At 39.4% G+C, this 21,046-nt stretch overlaps 1 protein-coding gene across 1 annotated transcript in view; it reads left to right on the forward strand.

Annotated features, from left to right (window-relative positions):
• The first annotated feature begins 1,574 nt into the window (after positions 1–1,574).
• The window catches only part of OTOGL (otogelin like), a 205,828-nt gene continuing 186,356 nt past the window's right edge, over positions 1,575–21,046 (forward strand). The window contains exons 1-10 of the mRNA XM_060245136.1: positions 1,575–1,753; positions 2,405–2,444; positions 4,612–4,660; positions 7,384–7,450; positions 9,102–9,200; positions 11,049–11,203; positions 12,653–12,774; positions 13,620–13,825; positions 15,865–15,992; positions 16,613–16,719. Coding sequence (XP_060101119.1) covers positions 1,675–1,753; positions 2,405–2,444; positions 4,612–4,660; positions 7,384–7,450; positions 9,102–9,200; positions 11,049–11,203; positions 12,653–12,774; positions 13,620–13,825; positions 15,865–15,992; positions 16,613–16,719 — 1,052 coding nt within the window. The 5' untranslated portion in view covers positions 1,575–1,674. The remainder of the gene's footprint in view (positions 1,754–2,404; positions 2,445–4,611; positions 4,661–7,383; positions 7,451–9,101; positions 9,201–11,048; positions 11,204–12,652; positions 12,775–13,619; positions 13,826–15,864; positions 15,993–16,612; positions 16,720–21,046) is intronic.

Consider the following 21,046-nt stretch of genomic DNA (forward strand, 5'->3'; position numbering starts at 1 on the left):
TCATTAATGGACAAGTTAAAAAGCACTGGACCTAGTACTAAGCCCTGCAGTACCCCAATGCTTACCACCTTCCACTGTGAAAAATGCTCATTTATACTTATTCTGTTTCCTGTTGATCAATCAGTTTTTAATCCACATGAGTATTTGTCCTCTTACCCCATGACTACTGAGTTTACTTAGGAGATTCTGAGGAGGAACTTTATCAAAAGCTTCCTGAAAGTCTAGGTAAACAACATCTATTGAGTCACCCTTATCTTCACTTCACAGAAGGTAGTGTTACAAAAAAGGTAGTGATACAAGATCTTCCCTTACAGAAACCATGCTGATTCTTTCTCAGATTTTGTTCATCAATGTGTCTACTAATTCTATCTTTATTAATGGATCTCGTCAATTTACCCAGTATATACATTAGACTGTAATTTCCCCAACCTCCTTTGGAACCTTTATAAAATATGAGGGTTATATTAGCTAACCCCCCAGCCCCAGTCCTCAGGAATGGAGGCAGGTTTTAGTGATAGACTGGATGTTTTTGTCAGAAGATCCACAAGTTCACATTTGAGTTCTTTCAGAACTCTTGGATGTATACCATCTGGGCCTGGTGATTTGTCAGTTTTTAATTTGTCCATCAGTCATAGATAATTCTCCCTCTAAACTGTGGAGTCTTGTGAGCAAAAATTCTACGTTGTGAGCTACTGCATAAATTAGTTTGCTCTGGGGCCATTTTTCTTGAGCTAAGACAAAAAATGTGTGACCCGGAGGTTAAAAAAATGTGAGTTAGCTCGCACTAACTAAGTTTGGAGAGAACACTGGTCATAGGACCTCCTCTCTTCTCACCTCAATCCCATTCAGGTCTTTCAGTACCCTTCCTGCAATTGGTGGTTCTGGAGTGAGCATCTTCAACAGTGAACACAGAGGCAAAAAAGGCATTCAGTTTTTCTGTCATTTCCTTATCATCCTTTAGTAATCCCTTTAGTCCTTGGTCATCCAAGGGTCCCACTGCTACTCTGGCTGGTTTCCTGCTACTAGTCCCATTAAACTACTCTGAGTTCCTCTGGGACCCAAATATAGGAAAGAATTAAGCAGCAAATGCACTGTGCTATTTTCTCGATAATTTGAAGCAATCCTTTGATGAGATTTTTTTTTTTAAAAAATCCTCCAAGTTAACCTTGGGTTACTTGAAACTTACCTGAAATTCATTAACACCCTTGCTATTAAAGTTGATGAATGTTTGAACTTTAAATTGCAGCTGTCATAGAAAATAAAGAAAAGACAGGAAATCTGAATCCCTCCTTGCTTCAAAGCAGATAAATGGAAAATGATCCCTCAAATATGATGGGACAGAGAGATTTCTTTCTATGCCACTGTCCCCCAAGCACTATAAAGGTTTGATTCAGTCCAAAAGAGGAGTATTCTTGTGTAACTAATACGGACTCAGGTAAGGAGCTACCATGCATTACTAATGAGAGAAATCCAGCCAAAACGTTGCATGCAGCATTTCCAAAGCTCAAACAAACCTGACGGTGGCAAGAAAGTTTCATTTCGCTTGTTTTTCCTTAAAAAAAAAATTCAACTAGTAAATTTGCAAAGGACTCTTGAAGAACATTCACTATTAAGATGCCATCATAGCTAAGGGACAGACTCTGGATACTTTCCATTTTAGGAAGCTAGACTGAAATGAACATTGTGAAAAAAGTCAATTTCATGATACCGTGGAACATAATTTATGTTCATTTTCTGCTGTTTTCCTTGGAAGGTAAGATTTTGCTTTTTTCCATTGTTACTTATTTTTAAAGTACTGCATTCATCAGCACTGCATTTGTTCCTTTCCTTCCCTTTAAAACTATTTCTCTCTTTAAAAATTGTTGGAAAGAAAAATTGTGTTCTTTGTCAACTTAAAAAAGCTATCCAAACCAACATTTTGGTTTAAAAACAATACTTTTTCTAGTCTTTCTTTCTGATACATGGATCCAAACCTAACCTAACCTAACCTAACCCCCCGAGCTTTAAATATGACCATTAATATTTAACAGACTATAGAATAATTTTGATTGTTGTTGAAATTTTCATCTGTAATACTAATAACAGCTACTCAGGACAGTTTAATGAGTTTGGTACTGGGAGTCTTGAGCATGGACCTGTTATATTTGAAAGCTTCCATCTTTTCACAGGACTGGCTTCTGCTAAGTAAGTAAAGCTAAATGTGCAGAAAAATATTTTCCCATCTTTATCTGAAAAAATATTTAATTGGAATGTGTCTTCACTGAAATTCTTGTTTAGTCTTTTTGCAAAGAGTACCACTCATTCTTGTCTTTCAAAGTTCATGCAAATATGCTGGTATTTTGGGTGAAGTCCAAAGAAAAGGATAAAGTGACTGAAATTTATTCTGCCTGTTTTTATTTAACAGGATCTATCTGTGAATTCTCTCTTTTGAAAGGAACTGCACGGTGAGTCTGTATTCTTAATTTGCAGATATATGATAGTACATATAACCAAAGTGTGTTACACTACTGCGTTGTACAGGAAGCTTTAAGGGTGGGCGGAGATGATCTTAAGAAACCGACATTTCTTTCTTTCTTTCTTTCTTTCTTTCTTTCTTTCTTTCTTTCTTTCTTTCTTTCTTTCTTTCTTTCTTTCTTTCTTTCTTTCTTTCTTTCTTTCTTTCTTTCTTTCGTGCTATCAATTTTTTTGTGGGGGGATTAATAATAAACTGAAAGGTATTTTTTAAAATGAAAAAACTCCTGAATTGTAAGAGCATACAATGCAAAATGCAGCATGTTTTCATGCAGTTTGAAAGCATGGGTTTTTTAGATGCTATTTGGTGGCTGGAATTGAATTGGAACAAAAACTGCATTCAAAAGACAACTGTTTTAAAACTGTAATATTTTAAGCTGATGCTATAGCATGTGTAATAAATACAATGTGTAGCAGTTATTTCAGTTTGAATAGAACATTTTTTGGGGGGGGGAATGGACTTACTGGTACACATAAAGAAGCAAGATGATTTTTTGTTTTTAAAAAAAATATCCTGGTGCTAATATCCTGATATTAGCACCATATTGTTTTAAAGCGTTTTAGATTGTTTTAATTAATGGCTGACCTGAACCTGTTTAAATATAATTGTTAGCTATATTGTTATTGTGATTTTATAGGTTGTGAGCCACCCTGAGCCTGCCCTGGTGGGGAGGATGGGATATAAATCTAATAAATAAATAAATATCTTGCCAAATTTTTATGTAGCAAGATGGGGAAAGGGCTACGAATGTCATTATTCTCATTTGTCTTTGGCATGGGTAAGAAATGCTGTTTTTGATAAAATTGATCTAGGCATCAATTTCTGTTCGGGGAAGTAGTAACAGTTATTCTGAATCTTGAAACCATCCATCCTGTCCTTTAATAGTAGTTTCCATGGGATGTTGTTGCAAACACCAACATTCCATTCAGTGGTAACTAAGTTATGTTTACCACTGAACCACCACTGTGGAAGTGTTGAAACTTGATGGTAAGTCATAGTGGGAGATAAAACAAATGGCATTTTAACTACAGTATATTATTCAGCATGACATATGTAAACAGAAAAATCAATGTCTAACGGAGTTTATATGAAGCTGACCTTTGGTCTATCAAGTCAGTATTGTCTGGTAGTGGTTTTCTAGGTCTCTGGCATAGGTTTTTCCGATCATCTACTGTCTGAGTCTTTAAACTGGAGGTAACAGGGACTGAACCTGGGAACATCTGCTTGCCAAGAAGATGCTCTACCACTCAGCCACAGCCTCTCCCAGTTAATTTATACTTTGAAAAGTGTGATGACTTGTGCAGTTGATTTCTTGTCTTACGTTATTCTGTGAAACAAATGCACATTTTCATACTGCAACATTTTAGCAACAATTTCACAAAAACAACATTGGGAAGGGCCCATTAAATCAACTAGTTCACCTTGTCCAAGGAGCATCCCCCACAGAGTATACTTGCATAATAGGAAATTTATTTCACTTCCTTTTAGGGGCCCAACTCAAACCTATACTCATGCAGCAGTCTGGTTTCATTTCTAGCTTTGGTCAGTGCTGATCAGTCAAATGGGGATTTAAAAGGAGCCTTCACTCCCTACCCCAAACTCTGATGGGTGATAATTAGCATCTTCAGTGGGCACTACACCTTGCAACTCCTGCTGTTTACAGGGGAACTGCATGGGCAGAGGTGAACTACAGGCATAGTTGCAATTTATTTAGGGAGAAAAGTCCAGAAACCTGGTTCTATGTGCTTATGACTTCCAGCTGAACTGGGGTGAGGAAGTTTAACGTTCATTTTCATTTGAAATTTAAAAATTCCTTTTTAAATATCTGACCTTAATCATAAGGTGCTTTATTCTGTTTTACTTCACCAACCATAGGAATATCTCTCAGTTCACATCCAAGATGAAGAATTTAGGTTGTCATTCATTTCATCAAAGAAAGATGTGAAAAAGGGGAACAAATATGAAAAAGAATTAATCCAAGAAAAGTGTCTTTGATAAAGTGAGAGAAATCAGAGCAAAATGCCCCTCTCTTGGGATCCTGGCTATTTAGGTTGCCTCCAAACCTTTGATTGTACAAGATTCTTTTTATTTTCTTCCAGGAATGACTTTAATGCAATTCGTCACAAAAGAGATCTCTTAGCAGCTAAGGTAGGTTATACCTCAAAAAGAAGGGGGGAGGAAACACATACCCACACCTACCGGTCTGCAAGGGGAGTTTGCTTTCCTTACAATGAAGCCTTTGTAAAGCAGAATGGAAATGGTAATCACAAGTCAGGGGTGAGGTGGAGTAGCTTTTCCTTACCTGTTTTCCTGCAACTCTCAAAATGCAAACCTACATTCATTCATTCATTCATTCTTTGCAAATTGCTTCTTGAATTAATCACCCCAACAAACTAAGTGACGCACATCAAGTGGAAAAAGGGGTCTTTCACTATTATCTCTTTCCATGACAGCAAACAAAAAGGCTCGGAATTTTGTTAGTACTTGGCAAATACCACAACCATGAAACAGTAGATGAGCTGTTTTTGAAATGGTGACCCTATTGTGACAGTTTTGACTGAGCTCTACAACAGGTTCCCAGGATAGAATTTGAACTTGTGAAAACTATTCCCCCTGGTTTAGTGCCTCACTTCTCTTGACATATCTGGAGGTTAGGCAGCAGACGTTACCTTTGTTATGTAGTTTTAATGTATGGTTCCCTTTTCTCACCAAAGGAAAAGGGATCAGAGATCAAATAGCCTTCACTAAGATGCACATGTTTCAGTGTATACCAATAGTTGTGAATTTCCTGAGCTAGGCAGAACATGAAATCCAGGCAAGTACATGAAATTCCAGTGACTGCCTAGCCATGGGGCATATCTTATTTCCTACAGGGAAGTCTTCTTTATAAAGGAATTTGTCTTATATGTGCTTCAACAGGAAAAGCAAATTATTCTAGTTGTTTTCTGAATGTAGTAAGAATGAAAGTTGTAGTAACTTCAGAAATATTAAATTCCATAAACATCAAGACAATTAAAAAACCCTAAGATTAACACTGCAGTCCTAATCAGGTCTGCTCACAATGCTACTAAAGTCTTCTTAGAGCGGCTTACTTCTAGGAGAAGGGTTTTAGAATTGCACTGGCAGTATACCTTTCAACAATTTTCCCAACTGCAACATATTTTCCTGTCTCATAAATACAATCCATTGTACTTGGTGACTGTATCAAACCTGAGAAATTATAAACAAGAGGTGTCAAACTCATTTGTTATGAGGGACAGAACTGAGATAAATGTCACTTTATTGGACTGTATAAATTGATGGTGCGTCCTCATTTGGAATACTGTATACAATACTGGTCACCACATTTAAAAAAAGATATAGCACTGGAAAAAAGTGCAGAAAAGGGCAACTAGAATGATTAAAGGGTTGGAACATTTTCCCTATTAAGAAAAGTTAAAGCACTTGGAGCTCTTTAGCTTGGAGAAATGACGACTGAGGGAGATATGATAGAACTTTACAAGGTTATGCATGGGATAGAGAAGATAAAGAAGTACTTTTCTCCCTTATTCACAATACAAGAACTCATGGGCACTCAATGAAATTGCTGAGCAGTCAGGTTAGAACAGATAAAAGGAAGTACTTCTTCACCCAAAGAGTGATTAACACACGGAATTCACTGCCACAGGAGGTGGTGGCAGCTACAAGCATAGACATCTTCAAGAGGGGATTGGATAAACATATGGAGCAGAGGTCCACCAGTGACTATTAGCTACAAGGTATAGATGGAACTCTCTGTGTGGGGCAAGTGCTGCTCTGTATTCTCGGTGGTTGGTGGGGGCAACAGTGGGAGAGCTTCTAATATCCTGGCCTCACAGGTGAACTTCCTGATGGCACCTGGGGTTTTTTTGGCCACTGTGAGACACAGAGTGTTGGACTGGATGGGCCATTGGCCTGATCCAACATGGCTTCTCTTATGTTCTTATGGACCAGGCTAAGAGGTACCAGAGATACAAACTTTATAAAGGTGATTTCATGTGTCAAATGGCAATAGCAGGTAAATGACAATAGCACGCTTGAGTGTGATATGCAGAGGAGGAGTAGGTGTGGAGATATCAGCATTGGTAATGAGACAGGAAACATAGGTCTCAATTCCATCCAGGAGGATTCAGTCCAGGAGGATTCAAAGAATAAATGGACATATGTCTGGCATTAGAAACCAGAACATTCAGTTGCTGACTTAAGAGTAGCAGTGCTCTTACAAAAGAACTTCAAAGGGATATTAGAAAGAGACTGCTGAATTGCAATTGATAATGAAGCTCAAGACAATGCATCCTCCTCAACTGAATTGAGAGCTTGGTTTCCTGCCTCATTAAAAATGTGTGCTATTATTATTTGGCATCTGAAATCATTCCACGCTCCAAGATGTATGGACCAATTCAAGTGTTCTAATTCCTAATCAGGGTCTTTTTGAAAGAAAATAAATCCAGATATGTGTTTCATGTATAAAATACAATTTAAATTGTAATATATGTATATGTACATTTCTTTTCAATATTGATCAGCTCTGGTAATTGCTGTTTTCCTGAATTCTGAATAAAAGGGAATTTCTGTAATGTGTCCTGTGTTAAAATGATCAAGAGACTTGGGATTCCCTTGTCTAACATAAGAACATAAGAGAAGCCATGTTGGATCAGGCCAATGGGCCACCCTGTCCAACACTCTGTGTCACACAGTGGCCAAAAACCCCAGGTGCCATCAGAAGGTCCACCAGTGGGGCCAGGACCCTAGAAGCTCTCCCTTTGTTGCCCCCTCCCCCTCAGCACCAGCCTATAATCTCAGGATTTCACTGTTAGAGAGGCATAAACACTCTGCTTTTGTTCCCCTGATAGACTATAGAAGTTTCTTCTGGGGCTCATGTTAATGAATCCTTTTCTCAGGATCAAAATTCATCAGAAGGTTAGTACTTTAAAATGTTCTTGTTTCCTCTTTTAAAAGATATTGATGAAATTATCCAGATTTTTCATGTAACTGGTTGCATATTATCCTGTTTATATAGTTAATACCAGCAAGTCTTTAAATTAGGATCTTGAACCTGAAGGCTGAATCAATAATAAATTACATTTCAAGAATTGGATAACAGCACTTATAACATCCAGGAGATCTAAAAACCAGAGCAAATTGCAAGTGAGTTGAATGCAGACTAAATTTTTCAGTGGCAGAATGGAACTTTCCTGCCTCCCCCCTCCTGCACACTCCACTGATCTCCATTAAATGTTACTCTTGGGGGACAGAGGACCCTGAAGAATGACATGGGGTGTGTGTGTCTGTATTAGAAAAGAGGAATGCATGGAAATTGCCAATTTAGTCTGGATCCAACCCAATGCATGCAACTGTGAATTGGATTTGGGCTGAGAAGAAAGGATGTACGTAATCCTTCAACCGCTGCTTGGTTTTATTGACAGAGATCAGGTGCCCTGTGCTTTATTCCAATTTTAAAAGGGAAAAAAAAGATATGTCCTTCAAACACCTGACTTTCTTCCTCCAAGTGTTGATAAAACATTGGGAACATTGTTTTGACTTGTAAAACTGAGCAGGGTTTGAAGGGTTAAATCTTATTCATTCTTGCATGTGCAGCCCTGGTCCAAATTTCCTGTAGTTTAGCTAGAGTCCTAGAGCTATCAGTGGTTGCATCTTCTATAACCTCATTGATATTTTAAATTTTAAAGACTTTGTTTAAAGCTTGTTTTTGGTCCACCAGTCAATATTTGGGAGGCAAATGTCTTCCTAGCATTAAATTCAAATACATGTCTTCAGTATTTACTAATACTGTTACTTACAATTTTTATAGTGTATTTCAAGTCTCCAAGATAATCTCAATAATATTTACAATATAGCAATGTAGGCTATCAATATTATCTACGCATTACTGATAGGGAGTGATGCTGAGGGAATAATGACTTGTTTAAGGACACCCAATGAAGTAACAATTGAGGTACAGTTTGAGCCAGCATATCAATGTGGGATAATGGTTAGAGTACTGGATTAAGAATGGGGAACTGCAGATTCCAGTCCTTCATGTACTATGAAACTCTCTGAGTGACCTTAGGCCAAACAAAATTTTTCAACTTAATCTGCCTCACAAAATTGTTGTGGGAATAAAACAGGGAAAGATCCATGCATTCCACTCTGAGCTCATGAAGAGGGTGGGGGGAAATAATATGTAACAGATTAAACAGTTGGATAGAATTGCTTTTAGCTTTTGCAAGTGTTAGTCTTTTCCTATATATTTTATTTCTGAAAGAAATCTTTCAGTTTTGAAAAGGAATTTAATGTCTGTATGTTTTCAACTCAGTGCAGGAAGAATGCAGCTGATAACCTTGTAGCTCTTAGCTGTTGTGAAAACAAAAGGATTTCAGCTCCTTTTGAAGCCTTTCAATAGGGAGGAGGAGGAACATGGGAATAAATTTAAGAAATAAGGTTTATTATTTTGGCTAATGCTTTGCATAAGAAAGGTAGCTGCTTTTTAAAAGTTAGTCAAAATGAATCTAGTGTTTATTAGTGTTTTAATACAACAATTCTTGAACAGCTGCCTGTTTTTGCTATGTAGGTTCTTGCTCTCTAGAATGCCTTAATGGAGCAATTTGCACAGAGGCTGGAGTATGTGACTGTGAGACCTTCCAGGCACAGGGCAATAGGTGTCAAACTGGTAAGTTTCATTGTTAGGCTAAGTTGAATGCCCTATTAAGATGAGATGCTGGGGGATATGTTGTTAATAGCACCTGTATTAATAATAATAATATTTAATTTATATCCAGCCCTCCTGGCCAAAGCAGGCTCAGGGCGACTCACAACATAAAACTTCAGCAATTAAAACAATACATATTATAAATCATCAAACATACATGTTATAAATCATACATTAAAACCATCTAAGTTAATTTGGTGCTAAAATCTTGATGTATGCATCTTACAGTTTTTCCGTGGCAATGGTATTCCTTCTACAGTAGATTCCTTCTTAAGTAAAGGCCAGTTGAAAAAGAGTGGTCTTGCAGGCCCTGCAGAACTGGTCAAGGCTCCACAAGGCCTGCACCTCCTCTGGCAATTGGTTCCACCAGTGGGGGGCTACAATCGAGAAGGCCCTTTCTCTGGTGACTTTCAGTTTGGCCTCCCTTGGCCCGGGGATTACCAATAGATTTTGAGAAACAGATTGCAGTACCCTCTGGGGAATATATGGGGAGAGACGGTCCCTAAGGTAAGCAGGTCCTTGGCCATATAGGGCTTTAAAGATGATAACCAGCACCTTGTAACGAATCCGGTACACTATTGGCAGCCAGTGCAGTTCCCGCAGCCCCGGCTGTATGTGCTCCCATCTAGGGAGTCCCAATAACAGCCTGGCCGCTGTGTTCTGCACTAGCTGCAGTTTCCGGGTTCGGCACAGGGGCAGCCCCATGTAGAGGGCATTACAGTAGTTCAACCTAGAGGTGACTGTTGCGTATTACTTTTGCAATTCGTTCCAATTGATGGCCATGGTTCAGATCTCAGTTTTGACTAGAATAGGGCATACAGGTTTGTGTTTGGCTGCTTATTACCACCATCAACATACCAGGCCCCATTTTAATCATATTTATCTTTGAAAAAGGCCTGATTTTACACATATTAGTAGAAAAGTTATAGCTGTTTTAAATGCAGTGACAGAGACTGTTCCCCATGGTAAGTCAGTTGTGTGTAGCTGTTTGAACATTGAGCCAGAGGTTATTCTGACCCTGTCCCGTAACAATCTGCCCCACAGAATTTACAGTGGTATCCTGAAAACTGCTGAATCTCCCTGGTGAAGCCGTTGCGTGTAAATACATAGCTAAATGGGCCAGACTCTGCGCTGTTGCATTAAAATTTATTTATTTGTAGCCCTCTTTCTCACTGAGCCTCAAGGTGGATTTAAAACAAACAAACAGCATCAGGAATCCCTTTGAAATTAATAGAACTTCAGCCCAAGCATTTAGGTTAGATTTCAAAAGGATGAGATTTCTTTGGCTACAGGAGCTGTGAAGTTGGGCAACATTCAGCACATGTACTTTTTATCTTCTTTGCAGCACAGGGCTGGGAATAGTTGCATCTCTTGATATTTTCTCTCACTGTACTTTCTAGCTTCTGTTCTATCTTGAATCCACGTTCTCTGATTGTAAACAAAAGAAATACTTTTCATGCAAATAGGACAACCACAACACAACTTTCTTATATATTTTTCTGCAATAGGCCCCACTCCTGAAATAACAAAGTAGCTTTAAATAGGCAGTGGCTTGCCTCTTTGGTAGGGGAGCAATGGCAGAGGAAAAGCCAAGTTATTTACCTTGCATACGAATTACTGATTTGGATTGGAACCCATATATCTTGGCCTGTATTTTGCAAAAAATAAGTTCCTTAAATCATACAGGGTTATTCTAGTTTTTAATTTGTCATTTAAAAACATCATTTATGGAATAGATATTGGCTCTGTGGCATGTGCCGTGTTGATTTCTGTTAAGTTTACACACCACTGTCTGTTTACTATCTCTAGTTCCAAACTCTGGCAAAGACAGAGACGGCATTTGCAAATCATGGGGGCAGCATCACTTTGAAACATTTGACGGCATCTACTATTACTTCCCAGGAAATTGTTCATATATTTTTGTAAAAGACTGCAGTGATCCAGAACCTCAATACACTGTATGGGTAAGACTGGGGACCTGGCTCAAGAGGGAGGTTCTCAAGAGTGGGAAATAGAGTGTATCCTTTCTTCCATTTTCTGTAAGAGATTACTATGTAATTGCTCTGCACAGATCCCAGCAAGCTAGTACTGAAGTGTGGAATGGAGAGAGAAGCAACTGTGCTTATGCTTGTAAACCTGTGTATTTGTGTGGCAGGTACATATTTGTATCTATGGTTCCATCCACTGGCTAATTTAGAAGCCAAATGAAAACAGGATTCCTCACATCTGATTTAGAACTACACAAAAAGGAAGAAGGGGCATATCTGAGTTTTTTTTTCATGTGTTATGTTCTCCTAGGACATGATGCCCTAGGAGTATGCTATGAAATGCACCTGCAGGTTTTCTTTCCCATTAACTTCCACATCCCATCAGTTGTGAAGGCCTCCTACCCATGACCCTCTTTCCCCAGTATAATACACCAAAGTGTGCCCCAATCCTTTCCTCTACTATGCTTTTATTTTTAATTTTTTAAAAAACTTTATTTATATCTCTCTTCCCACGGAGACTTGAGGCAGATTGCAGAATGCACAGTGGTAGAATCAGACAGCATAATTAAAACAGTGCAATCAAACAGCATAAAACAATGAACCGCAATAGGACTAGGATTACAGATTTATAAAAAACACTGTGAGCAACAAACAACCTAAGGCAAAGTATACTGTAAACAATGCAGAAAGTGGAATTACAACGTATAAGAGCTAAATTTGAGTCCAGTAGCACTCAAATTAGTAGACAAATTAGGTTTTCGAGGATAGGCTTTCAAGAGCCAAAGCTCCCTTTGTCAGGTCTAAGATATAAGGTATAAAGTAATGCAAGGGGATACATACTGTAGTAGATGAAAGTCTAGAGCTGCCAGATCCTCCCTGGCCACTGGTGGGTGATGGGGGGAAGGGTTGGGGTTGCCAGATGTAGGTTGGGAACCTCCAGGAGATTTGGGGATGGAGCCAGGGGAGGAACCTCCATGGGGTACAATGCCATCAAGTCAACTCACCAAAGCATCCACTTTCTCCAAGGTAACTGATCTTTGTAGTGTGGAGATGAGCTGTAATTCTGGAGGCCCTCCAGCTCCCACCTGGAACCTGGCACCCCCGCCAGTTGTGTTCCATTATAAAGATGCCCTCCTGGACTGTTCTGTTCCACTACAGTTCTTATTCAAAAATGTAGATAAGTCAGCTGTTGCTTGACAGTAGTTTCTACTACTACTGCTAGAAAAGTAGTAATTGATACATATTTGTTCTCATCATAAATAACACAAATATCCACATTGTGTATTGGAATATTTGTTTCTGAGTATGAAACACACTGTTCTCATTTATCTTTATCAGAAAATGAGATTATGATGCCACTGTATGCAAGTACTGAACAAAAGCATGTACTTGTTATTAATATTTCCCTATTCTTTTCCTTTTAAGATTAATAACAGCCCACATTGTGCTGGTTCTGTGTACTCTTGCTTGCGGTCCATCAGCCTGTTCGTTTTAAATCACGATGAAATAATCATATTGGGACATGAAGTAAAGAAAGGCAGAGTCAGGTAAACATTCAAAAAAGTGTTTTCTAAAGTTATTTTAGCAGAAATGAAATATCAGGGATACATAGTTTCTATTATGTTCCCAGATACCTATAGAAGATAATAAAACAGTACAGATTACCCTGATTTTATCAGATATTGGAAGCTAAGCAGGTTAGTACTTAGATGGGAGCAGGGAAACGGAATTATGAAAAAAGTTTAAAAGTTCACAAAGGGCACCTGTGTGTTTCTCCTTAATTCCCTCTTGAGAGTTCCGGCACCTTTTTTTCCAGAAAAAAGCCCTAGATGAGATATCACCACAGAAGTCCAGAGTTGCTATGCAGAGGCAAACAACCTCTGGATGTGTTTTGCCTTGAAAACTCTGCAGGGTCACCATAAGGCAACTGTGACTTGACAGCCATGGATGATGATAATGATGATGTAGGAAATATAAGGCTCTAATCGTGTTTAAACTACAGAAATATTATATTAATTGTAGTGTTTTAAAGTAAATAATTAAACACAAAATCATATGGATTATGTAAATTGCTATTAATATTTGCATGGAGAGCAAAAATAATCAAAACATTTTTCAGGTGCATCTTGGTTATATTTTGCTTTGCAATAGTTGCATATATAAATAGAATTGGATTCTACTAGTGTATTTGTTGATGACAGATGGAGGTGATGCCATAAAAAGCTGTTACTGGGGATCATAGGACCTGTGAATGAGTACTCTAGCTCTGTATAATACTCTATATAGTACACATATGTGTATATAATATAGTATATATTATATTAGTAAAAGATGGCAGAATATATACTATTCACTTTGTATATGTTAACCAGGTCTCCCTTTGTTTTTCTAGGTTGATGTTGCCCCAGACAATTGGAAATATTTTCATTGAACAATTAGCAGATTACATTCTGGTGAAAACTACCTTTGGCTTTTCCCTAGCTTGGGATGGAAATTCTGGGATTTACGTTAAACTAACAGAAGAACACAAAGGGAAAACATGTGGTCTGTGTGGAAACTATAATAGCGATATGTCAGATGATTTCTTATTACAAAATAGTAAGCAAATAATTCTGGCATATTATTTGAATCCTGTTCTCTTGTAATTGACAAGAAACAGGGATGAGCATGAACTGGGGAAATAGTGGTTCATTTCATTTTGTGATTCACATGGTTGGCCAAATCAGTTCATGGTTTGTTGGTTCATTGGTTCAGGAAGGATAAAACCCACTGGGAGTCTTCAGTAGGCTCTCCTCCACCCACACTCCAAGTTTGGCAAATATTGGATTTGGAATGTCCAAGTTATAGCCCCCCAAGGCAGGTGCTCCCAGGAAAGCTCAGCTCCAGCTCTCATGACAACTAATTATTCTCTCTTTGTGCTGCAGAATAGGAGCTCCATGATTGGTTCCTGGAGCTGCCAATCAACTATGGACAACTGCTATGGGTGTTTCTAGGGCTCCCAGAAGTCCACTCCCAGCATTGCCTAGGAATTGATTGAATCAGTGCTAGGCTGTCTGGGAAGATGAACTGCAGAAACGAACCAAACTAATCATCAAAGGCTGAAGTGGTTTGGAATGAACCATGAATTGTCCCAATTTGTACATGAATAATGATTCGTAAATCGGTTCATGTCCATGCGTATCAGGGAATATTACAATGATGGTAAATCTGTTCATTATGGAGTGTAATTTTCCTCAGGTTTTGTCTAATTTATAGAAGAGCAAAAAGCAGCAACATAGGACAACAGAATAACCAGCAAGCCTAAAAATCCATTAAAAGGTAGCTATTTATTGCTAAAAACTCAAGTAAAAATGGCAGACTTAGCCTAGTGTCAGTGTTAACAATTATAGTGCCAGATGAACCTCCCTGAGGAGAGAATTTCATAGCTTTCCAGTGGCTTAACCCTGTGATGGTAGACTATCCCAGAAAAAGGGTTAATCAAAGGAGCCTAACTCTTGGGCAGGTTGATACGTGAGAAGAGATCTTCTGGATCTTCCAGTGGAGTAGTGATGTTAGTTTAGCATACACAATTAACAATCTGCTTCAAGATATACTGGATGAGACTTTATGGAGGAGCTCTTCCTCATTCAGAAACAATTGAACACCAGCTGCAGATTTTGCAGCCAAAGAATCTAAAAAACCAGCAGCAACAATCTACACCAATGATCTCTGGTATGAAAATTAGATTGATTACTACAAAGATAGAACCTGTGTGGTATGATGGTTAGAGTGTCAGACTAGGACTGTGAAGACCTGTGGATCCCCTGGAATTACAGCTCAAATACAGACAAGAGATCAATTTCTCTGGAGAAAAAATATATATATTGGAGGTGAACTCTATGGCATTATACCCCACTGAGACCCCTGTCTGCTCTCCAGGTTCCAAGGGGGCAACCCTATTTGGGAACAAATCCCAGCTCAGCCATGATTCTCACTGAGTCAGCTGTCTACTTTAGAAGTTTGATGGGAGGAGGAGGGGAGAAAAGGCAGGATACCAAATGATCATATGTTTAGTTCTCTAATGATAATAGCATTTATATCTGCTGCTATAGAAACTTGTTTCACATGCTTGGTAGCTTCTATAATAGTTATTTTAAGGGACTGAGAAGGGTAGATGTACACCCCCCACCACCAACACCAGGTTGGGAGGAAAGACTGCTAAGAGAGTTCTAGTGAGGGAGAATATGCCCTCCCCTGCATGCTGGAAGATTCCGTGACTGTTCTGTCATGCACAGTTACTATTGTGTGATTGAACCAAACCATTCTGAACATTGTTGCAGGCAGATGAGATAAAACCTTTGCAACATTCTACTTTTGTACAGTCAAGATATGACTAGTTCATGTGGCCACCCAGCCATCTTGTGGATATTATGTCTTATTGTATTTTAGCACCTAATTTATATATTTTATCTATTTTAAAAATTTATTATGTAATTGATTATATTTAAACTGTCTATATTGTTTTATTGGAATCATGGAACTCCATGTCTGTGAGCCGCCCTGAGCCCGCCTTTGGCGGGGGAGGGCGGGATATAAAAATAAAGTTATTATTATTATTATTATTATTACATTATATTTTCAAATGTTTTCTGATGTAGGTAACTATCAAGAAGATATTGCTAAATTTGCCAATAGTTGGTCTGTGCAAACTCCAGATGATGATACTTGTATACCTACTGCCTCTGATTTTCCCAGTCCCTGCTTTATTGATTCAGAGTCTTATGAGGTAAGCAAGCTATCTAGCTTGCTATTTGTATATTTTTTATGCAAAGCCAAGTGGGTGGGTCTAGAGAAATAACCTGATTAGCAGGGGTGAAAACTCCTTAAATATTTTGAAGAAATACAAGTGACTGAATTACTTATTTCATGTATTTAGTAATTTTTATGTTGCCTTTCTGTTCAAATGAACAACCAAGATGGCTGCTAGAATAAAACACAACATGCAAGAGCAATTAAGAGTAAAATATCATTAAAAGTTCCACAAAAGACTGTGTGTGCTAGTGTTTACAGTACGCAACTTGCAGTTGATGTTTGCTGTTGCGTGGATCTGAATTTCATTTTTTGTTGTCTCATATTAACTTCAAGGACTTTGAGACAATAAGGGGAAATGCTGTTGAATTCTTATCTTCTATCAAAGGTGTTTTGCTATGTAAACCTTGTTGCGATGACAAACTTTAAAATACAATGGCAAATAAGGTTTCTAGTAAAAAAAAGTGACATGATGGGGAGAGTTGTCATTTGCATTGCACTGAAAGCATCTTGTCAATTGGGAAAAATGTGAAAATAAATTAGATCAATTGGTAGAGCATATATCCACCACTACATAAGGTATTCTTTTGTGTTCAGAACATCTACATCAAGTGCCAAATACTCTTGCAGTTTCCTTTCCTCAGCTGCCACCAAAGCATAGATCCATATCCCTATATTTCCAGCTGTATGAATGACCTTTGTCAGTAAGTATAAGGATTTATTTATCTTGTTTGGGTGTTATATAGTTACTTTTGTTTTTTCCCTTGGCTTGTGGATGGCATTCAGTAATTTATTATTTATTTATATGATTGATTGATTGATTGAATTTTGACCACCGTACCCGAAACCAGGTTCAGGGTGGCTCACAGCAATGTAAAGTTATAACAGATAAAAACAGAATAAATAGCAGTAAAAACAGTACAAACCCCTAAGAAAAACAAGATGGCATCAGATCCTGAAGGTACCACTATCATATAGAAGGGGTGAAGCAGAAGCAGAAGTGAGAATGCCAAGATGAAGCCTTTGCTGCCCTCAACCAAACAGCTGGCAAAACATCTCTGCCTTACTGGCCCTGTGGAATGGTAATGTCTTGCAGGGGCCAGGTGGAACTTTGCAGAGTCCCACCAGGTTGGGGCCAGGGCAGAAAAGGCTCTGGCCTAGCTAAGGACAGGCAGATATCTGTTGGACTGGGGACTACCAACACTTTGTGGGACTGTTAAAATGTGGTTTGGGTTTTTTTTTTTTGAATGATTAGTTACTGTGAATGGGTCTGCCACTCTGGATTTTCCTAAGGCAGGGGTGTCAAACTCATTTTTTCTGAGGGCCAGATCTAACATAAATGAGACCTTGTTGGGCCAAATCATGTGTGACATAAAATGTAATGCCAGATGTGTGTGCGGGGGAGAGGTCTTCCTTCTGTGGCTGCAGAAGCACAAGGAAAGCCCAACCGGCCCCTGCCTCTCTGACAGTCAAAGAGGCTCACCAGGGGAGATATTCCTCCTGTTTCTGCAGCTGAGGCTGCAGAAGCAAGAGGAAAGCCCAGCTGGCCCACGCCTCTCAACAGTTAGAGAGGTGTGGGGGGAGGTCAGTTGCTTGCAGGCTGGATCTGAGCCCTTCAGGGGCTGGATCTGACACATGGGCTGCCTAATTGATACCCCTGGCCTAAGGTGATATTTAATAGAGATGTGACGCTCCCTAGGTGATGATCCTCACCCATACACATCTTGTACACCCCTTGGCTCTTGCAACCCTTCCTCCCAGGTGGCCTCAGGATATTGAAATTTTCTTTGCCATCTTGAAATGTATATGGGTTTTTTTAATTGTGGATATGTATTTGTGCTTTAAACTGATTTTAATTTGATATATTTATTGTCTTTGTTGTAAACCACCCTGAGCCCTGCTTGCACGGAAGGGTGGCCAAAAAATCTCCATAGGGAATAACAAAGTTCCCAGCAGACATTTCCCTCCCCTCCCTCCGCTTTCTGACGACCCTGAAGCGGGGGGAGGGCCTACAAACCGGGGGATCCCCTGCCCCCACCTGGGGATTGGAAAACTTCCCAATGTAGAGAGCCAGTTTGGTGTAGTGGTTAAGTGTGTGGACTCTTATCTGGGAGAACCAGGTTTGATTCCCCACTCCTCCACTTGCACCTGCTGGCATGGCCTTGGGTTAGCCATAGCTCTGGCAGAGGTTGTCCTTGAAAAGGGAGCTGCTGTGAGAGGCCTCTCAGCCCCTCCCACCTCACAGGGTGTCTGTTGTGGGGGGAGAAGATATAGGAGATTGTAAGCCGCTCTGAGTCTCTGATTCAGGGAGAATGGCAATTCTTCTTCTTCTTTTTAAAAGATTTCAGATTCTTTTGCAAACCTGGGGAGTCCCCCAAGTTTACAGAAGTATCCTTTTTGGGTGTTGTCTCTATCTGCAGATGTAGATCTCTGGAGATTTGTTTGTTTGTTTTTGAGACTTGTATTCCACCTTACTCCACAAGTGAGCTCAGGGAGGCTTACAATATACAGTATAATCCAATAAAATAATACAATCATGGCTAAAATAGCTCATGAAAACTTCAATACAATAATTTAGTCAACTAGTTTCAGTAGTTACTAACAGCACAATGGGTAGACTTTCTTCTTCAATGTCTGCTGGGTTCATGCCAGGGATGGCAGGGTGCATTCTGAATAAGCAGATCACTGAGTCCAGGCACCCAAGATATACATAGAGTCATGGTTGCTTAAGCAGGGGAGGCAGAATGTTCTTTGCTGTCAGCTGCCTCAACCATAGGCCTAGCAGAACAGCTCCATTTTACAGGTCCTGTGGAATTGCAATAGATCTCACAGGGCTCTGATTTCAGTTGGGAGCATGTTCCACTAGGTTAGGGCCAGGACTGAAAAGGCCCTGGCTCTGGTTGATGTAAGGCAGACATCTTTTGGGGCAGAGATTGCCAGATGGTGTTGGTCTGAAGAGCACAAGGCTTTTTGGGGCACATGGAGAGACAGTCCCACAGATATGCTGGTCCCTGGCCAGATAGGGTATTGGAGGGTAATACCAAAACCTTAAACCAGACTTGGAACTCAACTTGCAACCAATGCATCTGGCACAGCACTTGCTGAATGTGCATCTTCACAAATGTTCCCATCATCAGGTGTGTCACTGTATTCTGTACCAGCTGAAGCTTCCAGGTCAAGCCTAAGGGCAGGCCTGCATAGAGCAAGTTGCAGTAATCAAGCCTGGAAGTGACTACAGTTTTGCTATTACATATATAGATGTGAACGGTAGTGTATATGCACAGCCAGCCAGAGCACTACTGCCACTCTTCGTGTGCACACTGAGAGGATCAGAGAGTGGCAAGGTGAGATTATGTGGTGGACAGGATTCATTTTTAGCAGCATGTAAGGCTCCTCCTTTTCCTGTAAAGTAACTGGTATAATGTGATTTTGATATAATGTTATTTCCTGTAATATTAGGGTTGCCAAGTCCAATTTAAGAAATATCTGGGGGCTTTGGGGGTGGAGCCAGGAGACTTTGGGGGTGGAGCCAGGAGCAAGGAAGTGACATCACTTCCAAGTCAAAGGTCAAGTGATGTCACTTCCTGAGCTTCACTCCTCTATATCACTTCCAGCACACTGCATCAAACCCCACCTCTAAAACCCTTCATGGGGGTTTAGGAATCCTAATTTCTACATCACTTAAATTGAATGTGTCCATCTAAAAAATTCAAACCCATGGGCAATGGCTATCCTCCTGCACTTCAAAATGGGGTCTCTTCTAATACTAAATGTATATATCCCTCCCCAGCAAAAATGATCAGATATAGCAAGGTGCTGTAATTAATCTGAATTTTTTTATTGAAGAACTTTTATTAGATACTCCAGCACACCTGATTTTAAAGGGGGGGGGGAGAGAGACTTTAGTGCTAGACTCAATTCAAATGATAAGATTCTAATTGACAAATTTGGATGAAAGCTTGCTAAATAATGTCACTTAATTCAAAACAGATATGGGCTTCCCTCTTAAACAGTGGAAGCCATTCCCAACCTAGTAAGACTTAGTTACTGCTGTCTTCTCAGGTCAAACACAATTACAAGCCTAAGTAGCTCTATCATACCTCTGGTAATTCTGTGGTCAGGTATTTCTCAGTTGCATTCTTTTTGCCACAAAAAAAGAATTTGTAGCTCTTTATGCTTCAGGAACTTGGCAATTTGGAAGCTTAAGATAATTCACAGCAGAGAAAATTCTTATATGCACACTAGAGCATATTATGTCCTCCTCTATGTCTAGCAATTGGGAGTGGAGGTTTGCATATATCACCCCTACCAAAAACCCTAATAAGCAGCTCTGGTTACCATCATGTAATAGAATAGCTCTAGGGTTGCCCGGACCTGTCACTGACCAGAGGCAGGAGTAGGGTTGCCAGCTCCAGGTTGGGGTATTCCTGGAGACTTGGAGGTGGAGCCTGGGGAGGACACGGAACTTAGTGGATTACAATGCTCCCAAAGTCCACCCTCCAAAGCATCCATTTTCTCCAGCAGAAATTGACTTTGTAATCTGGAGATATGCCATAATTCCAGGAAATACTTTCAAGTATCAGTTATTCATCTTTTCATTTAGTGGGATTAGAAAAGAACACAATATCAAAACAATATCTGCAGTACTGCATTTAGAACACCTGAGACTCAGAAGCAATGTTCCCTCTAAGCTGTGGGGTCATGTGAGCAAAAAATCTACTTTGTAAGCTATTGGCATTGAAGTCATGAGCTCCTGCGTAAATTAGTTTCATGTGGGGCCATTATTCCTGAGCTAAGACCAAAATGTGTGAGCTGGAAACTAAAAACTGAACTAGCTCACACTAACTCAGCTTAGAGGAAACATTGCTCAAAAATATGTTTAAAAGTAATCTAGAACCAACATATTCATAATGCAATAAACTATATTGCTTCCTTTTCACAAAAAATACAATTCCTGTCAAACTATCTGATCTTTACCTGGAAAATCCCTCCCCCCAGTCGTTACAGGATTGGTTTGTTTGGTGTGTTTGT

Source organism: Heteronotia binoei, chromosome 8 (assembly GCF_032191835.1).
Source record: "Heteronotia binoei isolate CCM8104 ecotype False Entrance Well chromosome 8, APGP_CSIRO_Hbin_v1, whole genome shotgun sequence".
Taxonomy (NCBI): domain Eukaryota; kingdom Metazoa; phylum Chordata; class Lepidosauria; order Squamata; family Gekkonidae; genus Heteronotia; species Heteronotia binoei.